The following is a 7,343-nucleotide window of genomic DNA, read 5'->3' on the forward strand; positions in this document are numbered from 1 at the left end:
GCAGCCCAGCTCCAGGTGGAGCTGTTGTTCAGCATCTTAGCTGCAGAGGGCAGTGTCACTGGCCCTCATATGTGGGATCCGAACTGGGGCCCTCTGCCGTCCCAAGCCAGCTCTTAACCAGGGCACCACTCGGCTGGCCCAGAGCTTGTATTCTTAAGCTAACTCTTAACCAACTGAGCCACTCTGCCGGCCCCCCCAAAATGGTTGATTTAACGAACGTGCACTTGGAATACCAGGAGAGGAGATGGATAGAGGAGTAGAAAAAACATTTGACAAATTAGTAACAAAGCATTTGATGGAGACATAAATTTGCAGATATAAGATGCTCGGGAAGCATCAAACAAAATAAACCCAGAGAAGCCCAGTTTAAAAGCATTACAGTCAAACTGTTAAAAACCAAAGACCACAAATGAATCCTGAAAGCAACAAAAGAAAAATGCATGGGAATAACAGGCAAGGAAATAACAATTCAATTAATAGCTGACTTCTCATTAGAAACCATGGTGACCAGAAGAGAGTAGAACAAACTTTCAAAATGTTAAGAGGAAGAAACAAAACAAGCTATCAACCTAGAAATCTCTGTTAAGAGAAAGCGTCAAGAATGAATTCATTAAATAGTGGGGCTCAGACCAGCTGCCCTGTTCCTTCGTTGAAGCCGTTACTTGCACCTTTCATGGCGCAGAGGCATGAATATTAAAAACGAACCTGTACTCATGTGCACATTCCAAGCTTGTCCTCTATTTTAGTTCCATGCACCTGCTACATAGTACATCTCCCTTTCCTTTCTAATAGCAATACTCATTTTTTACCCCCCCATCAGGAACTTTATTTTTCTAAAGGCGGAAGTGAATTTGAATAACTTAATAACTTAAGGGCGATGCTAAACCTTAATCCCAGAGTCAGATCAGGGACATGGGGGATCTTGTATGGGGTGCTGGCCTCAGGGCACAGGCACTTGAAAGTGTAAACAAGCACTGAAGCCAGTGAACTGACCAGTGCTTCCATTCTGATATTTAGCTGTGATCTTTGAGTTGGAAATTTCTGGCCCTTCATGCATGGGCTCTCTTGTAAGACTGGAATTACTCCAAGTATTTTGGGCTTTAAGAACAAGCCTGTTACAGCCCTATCTTTGTCACACTATTTGTTTATTGTTTCTCTAAGGAAGAAATAGGACTGTTTAGGAGCCCTTGGAAGGGCATTTGTGGTGACTTGTCTTTCTGTGATTTTCTGCCCTTGTGAGTTCAGGTGCCCTTGTGCATCGACTCTTCCAATTTCGCGGTGATTGAAGCCGGGTTAAAGTGCTGCCAGGGGAAGTGCATCGTCAATAGCATCAGCCTGAAGGAGGGAGAGGCCGACTTCTTGGAGAAGGCCAGGAGGGTCCAGAAGTTTGGAGCTGCTGTGGTCGTCATGGCTTTTGACGAAGAGGGACAGGTGAGTGATCTCTCAACCAAACTGTAGGCTAGACAGAGCCGTGGAAGAGAACCGAGTCCCGTACAGCCATCTGTGTGTGTGTGTGTGTCTGTGTGTGTCTGTGTCTGTGTCTGTGTCTGTGTGTCTCCATGCACCATAGTACCATGCTCACACACACATACATATACACATGTACACACACATACTTGTATATATGTATATGTGAAAATTTGATACAAAAATCTTTACATCAATTGAGAAAGGAACTATTCAGTAAATGCTATTGGAACAATTGTCTATGTGTCTTGAAGAAAATAAAGTTAGAGCCCCATTTCCCATCATATACTAAAATAAAGTCTCTATCAGTTAAAGATCTAAATGTAAAAAACAAACTTCTAAAGAATGTTTGGGAAAATATTCATCTGAACTTGGGAAGGCAGAAAGAAAATTGATAGGGCTGCCTACATAGAAATGTAAGACTTTATATGGTGAAAGACATGGTACTATTCGCAACATGAGTAGTAGCATTGGGTTAACGTGTCTAACAAGCAGAGTTTCTATAAATCAGAAAGTAAAATGCCCAATCAACCCAAAAGAAACATAGACAAAGAAAATGAATAAGTAATTTATAGAAGAAATACAAATAGCCAATAAATCTATGAAAAGATACTACATTTCATAATAATTAAAGAAATTTTAAAAATGAAGCAATAAGGAGATACTAGTTTATTTTATCAAATAGAAAAAATAAGTAAAACTGATAAATGGCAACTTTTGTGTCCGCCGTGGAATCAGGGAAGGGCAACAGGAAGCTTCAAGCACAGTGATAGTTCAACTGGGTGATGGGTGTGCAGTGATTATTGTGTTGTTTTATACTTCACGTGACTTTTATAAATATTTTTGTATCTCTTCAATATTTAATTTAACACAACTGAAAATGCCCATGCCTTATATTCAGCCCCACCTGGGAATCTTGTAATAGGCTCAGTATGTAAGGGTATGTGTTCACATTGCTTGTAGCATCATGGTAGCAAGCAGGTGAGACTATTCTAAATGTCCATTAACAGGGCAATGCTTCAGTCTTGCTCCGTGTCACACAGAGTACTGTGAGCAGTTGAAAAGAACGAGGTCATGGAACCACATCTACAATATATTGAAAGTGAAACAAAACAAGTGACATCTCGGTTGTATTTAATAAAAGGAGGATTTATATGGATATACAGAGGGTACCAAAAGAATGTATACACATTTTAAGAAAGGAAAATATTACAATTGTAAAACAATAAATAATGCTAGCATTCATTTGATTAATGCCATCCTTTGAGCAAACCTCATACTACACGTTGCTACCGTAATTCAATTCAATTTTGAAAAGTAATACATAGATAACATCTCTTAAAATGTGTACTCTTTTTGGCACCCCTGGTGTGTGTATCTGTAAGCAGAGAAAAAAATTGGGTAGTTAACTGGAAGGTAGAGATGGTCTCAGATGGGGACAGGTTGACTTATTTTTATAATTGACAAGTCATGGGATTATATGTCCTTTATCTTTTTTTTTCTCTTTTGTATTTTTAAATTGAAAATTTTAAACAAAAATGTTATTCTTTTCGTACAAAAGATATTTCTTTTTTTATTAAAATTAAAAAAAAATTTTGATTACGGTTGACATACAATATTATTAGTTTCAAATGTACAACATAGTGATTAGACATTTATATACCTTACAAAGTGATCATGCCGATAAGTCCAGTACCCTGGCACCATACATAGTTATTAAAGATATAGTTTCATCTTGAGAAAAATTCAAATAATTCAGAAGTGTGCAAAAAGATAATTTTGATAGTGAACATATATCGAACCTTTACTTGTACCAAGCAGGCATACTACACACGTGAAATCGGTTTTTCTTCCTAAAATGTAAATATTGGGTGTGTGTATATATATATATGTATGTGTATCTCTCTCTCTCTCTCTCCCTCTCTCTCTCTCTCTCTCTCTCTCTCTCTCTCTCTCTCTCTATATATATATATATNAGAAACTAGGGAGGAGACTTAACATTTCTATTCTTAATATTTCTATAGGAAAGAAAACTTAAAATTCTTTGTGGGGGGCCTCTCTTGGCTGGAAACAACTGGATAGACTAAGAACCCACTTTTCATGTCCCTGAAGGATATACTTAACACTTCTACCAAATCAGTAGTTCCATTCCTACAGTAGACAAGGGAACTCAGTGAGTTCTTCCTTATCATAGGAAGAAAAGATCTTTGTGGGCTTACTAGCGTAAGACAAAATCATAAAACAAGATTAAATCAAGGTATTGTGTCAGCTTTTACATTTATTCTTTTAAAAATGCCTGTTAACTGTTGTGTCAGTCTTTTAAGAAATTTTAGTTGATTTCTAAACACTTTAAAAGTCTCATTTCTCTACCACTGAATTGGTGATGAGGAGAGATTTTTTAAGTTTTTTTTTTTTTTTTTAAAGGGACTTCCTAGAGCTTTAAGAGAATAGGGCTGTTAGTTTTATGCTTCACAAGCTAGAAGTCTTGTGATAAGGAGTGAATTACATTAACTTATCCTTCATTTATGTCTTAAAACTCCTTATTAAAAAACCTCATGACTCCTCTGGGAAGTAAATATTTTGAGAATTTAAGGGGCTGAGAAGCTAAATGACTTGTTCAAAATTAGAATCAGAAGGGGAGCAGTTGTTTTTCAGCTGAGTAGTGGGAAGAGGGCTGTGTTGGGAATCAGAAGACTCTCTTTATAATCCCAGGCAAGTCAAGTAACTGTTGACCTGTTAACATAAGAACATCCAAACCTGTAGAGAATTTTTATAAGATTTTGAGTCAAAACCGACGAAATGCTGGGAAGCAAGATATCAGATGCTCCAGAGAATGACAAATTTGCCGTTTCTTTTATGCATTTGAAATTAAGGAACATTCCATGAAGGTGGGAGGAAGCAAGGCGGGGACTGGATTCCAAGCTAGTTAATAAGATGATGTGTTCTCTTCAGGGTGGTTATTTCAAAGGTGTGTTAATCTGGGTATATAGAAACAATGGACAGGGTTTGCTTAAGGTGAAGATAAACCTTTTACTAAAGAAGTTTTAGGCCTGGGGCAGGACTGCCCACCATGACCTGCCTGGTTAGGAATTCATGATCAGGTCACCCTGTGAGGTTCCTTTCCATGACTAGCTTCCTTTCTCATCTCAGAAATGGGAATAATCATGCCTGCTTTGTGTGATTTGTGAATTATAAAAATACCTTGTTAGCTGTGAAGGACATGTAATTTAAGATATTATTAGTTGCTTAGTGATCCGATGTCTACAAGAATTTATCTTTCTTGATCTTTCCTGGTTTTGACCTACTACTAAAATTTATTTGCCACCAAATTCTGAATGACTGGGGTAGATCATAAAAGTGTTTGACCAGCACATTTTCACCACTGTTGTTGGGATACCAAAGTGTCAGCAGGCGCTTTAAAATATTGGCCTGGTGTTGTCATTGTGTTTGGCCCTTGTCCTAGCACACCTTTCATTACTGTTGGGTCTTCGGAAAAGTCATGACGTATTTTGTCTATGTTTTTCAAAGGCCATTTATTTATATAAAGAACAAAGATCAATCAGTGATATATTGCTCGTTTTCTTTGATAACCTTTTGCCATCTTTCAGTGAGCTTCATAATTCCTCATTCATAGAAGGACCTGTCTTTATTTGTGAAAAACTGAACAAGATGCTGATTTACAGCCTCATCTGAATTGAACGTTATACCACACAAGGAGTTTTGAAGAGAGTGAAACAAGTGGAAGTTTGACTGCACAAGGTCAGGCTAGTATGGTGGGTGTGGCAACACATCCCATCCAAGCTCCAGTAATTTTTGACGGTAATCAAACTTGTGTGTGGTCTCGCATTGTCGTGATGAAACACGACTCCTTTGCAATTAACAAGCGCTGGATGTTTCTGGATGATGGATTCGTTCAAACTGTCCAATTGCCTACAGTACACATTCGAATTGATTGTTTGGTTCCTTGGCAGGAGCTCGAAAAACGACACCTTTAAAATCCCACCACACTGAGAGCATAACCTTCCTCTGATGAATGTCTGCTTTCAATGTCATTTGAGGTGAATCATCACATCTGGACCAAGACCGTTTGTGCACCACACTGTTGTAAACAATCCACTTCTCATCACCAGTTATCAGTTGCTTCAAAAAATCAGGATCATTTTTCTCATGTTTAATGAGCATATTGCAGATGTTTATACGTGCCGTCTTTGAGTTCATGCGGAACCCAAATATCAAGCTTGCTTACGTATCTCAGCTTCTTCAGGTGGTCGTGAATGCTTGAATGATGGATGTTCAATGTTTCTGCAATCTCTCGTGTTGTGTAACGTGGGTTTGACTCGATTAATGCCTTTATTTTGTCATCATCAACCTCGATAGGCCTCCCTGACTGAGAAGCGTCATTGAGATCAAAATCACCAGTACGGAATTTTGTGAACCATCGTTGGCACTGACATTCTTGTAGAGCATTGTCACTGTAAACTTTATGCAACTTTTCACAAGCTTGAGGCGCATTCTTCCCTTTATGGAAGTTAAACAGTAAAATATGGGAAAAATGCAGTTTGGTCTTCCATCTTCAACTTGTAAAATCTCCAAAACTCAACCAAATTGCTAAATTTTTTTTTTAGAATGAAGCTAGAACTGTCAGCTGTCAAATGACATAGCAATAACATGGATGCGAATGACTCTAGTACTTCCAAAAATGAACTAGTGCCATCTGTTGCAAACATGTGTCATAACTTTTCCGAAGACCTAATATATGGGAGGACAGAGTCACATCTGGGGACTCCTTGTTCTGTTTGGCTCTCCTTTGGCCTGTGCCTTAAGGAACTGCTGACTGCCCTGGGACCCTTTTCCTGAATCTCCCTTCTAACTCCCCCTCTGATACAGATTGGTTTGGTGCCTCAGGAGTATGTTTTCATGGCAGCTTGTGCGCTAGCATTTCTCACACTTTGTGTCATTACTTGTTTAATCATTTATCCTTATAAATTCCGGAAAGCCAGGGATCTGCCTGCCCTACCATTGTCCCCAAATCTAGCATGGGGCCTAACATGATCATCACTTTTTTTGTTGTTGTTAAATTCTGAACTTGCATTTATCTAATAAAATAGTCACAAAATACGTAAAACAAAATTTAGGGGATCTACAGGAAAGAATTAATCCATTGTGATGGATTTTAACATAATAATGTTCTTGATTTATCTTTGATTTCACAATTTCAACATCATGTTCTTACTTGATGGAAAGGTCAAGCAGACAAAAGAATTAGGTATGAAAGAGGCATTTAATAATACAACCAAAATGGTTAATTTTTTTTTTTTAAATTGGGGAATCGGGGGAGGGGAACAGTGTTGGGGAATTGGGGAAGGGGACCAGCCAAGTTATTGTTCTTCAATCTTAGTTGTGGAGGGCGCCAGTCGCCATCTGGCTGCCCATCGGCAGCTCGTGGCCTCTCAGCTCAAGATGCTGTGTTACAATCTTAGCTGCGGGTGGGCATAGCCACCATCCCATGCGGGAGTTGAACCTGGCAGCCTTGTTAAGAGCGCACGCTATATCCACTGAGCCTCCGGGCGGCAGCTCAGCTCAAGGTGCTGAGTTCAGTCTTAGTTGCAGGCGGATATAGCCCACCTTCGAACAGGCAGCCTTATTGTTAGGAGTACGTGCTCTCACTAGCTGAGCCATCCTGCCATCTGTTGGCAGCTAATGGCAGCTCAGCTCAGGCGCAGCATCACTGGCCCATGTGGGAATCGAACCGGCTGCCCTGTTGCTCAGAGCTCGCATTCTTTTTTTTTTTTTACTGGGGAATTGGGGGAAGGGGAACAGACAAGTTGCTGTCCTTTTGTTCTTCAGTCTAGTTGTGGAGGACGTTGCTTCACTGG

General features: G+C 39.3%; 1 protein-coding gene across 3 annotated transcripts in view; it reads left to right on the forward strand.

Moving 5' to 3' along the window:
* Nucleotides 1-7,343, forward strand: part of MTR (5-methyltetrahydrofolate-homocysteine methyltransferase) — a 93,127-nt gene that overhangs the window by 32,607 nt on the left and 53,177 nt on the right. For all 3 annotated transcript variants that reach the window (XM_019651829.1, XM_019651830.1, XM_019651831.1), the window contains one exon: nt 1,246-1,431. In XM_019651829.1, coding sequence (XP_019507374.1) covers nt 1,246-1,431 — 186 coding nt within the window. The remainder of the gene's footprint in view (nt 1-1,245; nt 1,432-7,343) is intronic.

This window comes from Hipposideros armiger, unplaced genomic scaffold (genome assembly GCF_001890085.2).
Source record: "Hipposideros armiger isolate ML-2016 unplaced genomic scaffold, ASM189008v1 scaffold_167, whole genome shotgun sequence".
Taxonomy (NCBI): domain Eukaryota; kingdom Metazoa; phylum Chordata; class Mammalia; order Chiroptera; family Hipposideridae; genus Hipposideros; species Hipposideros armiger.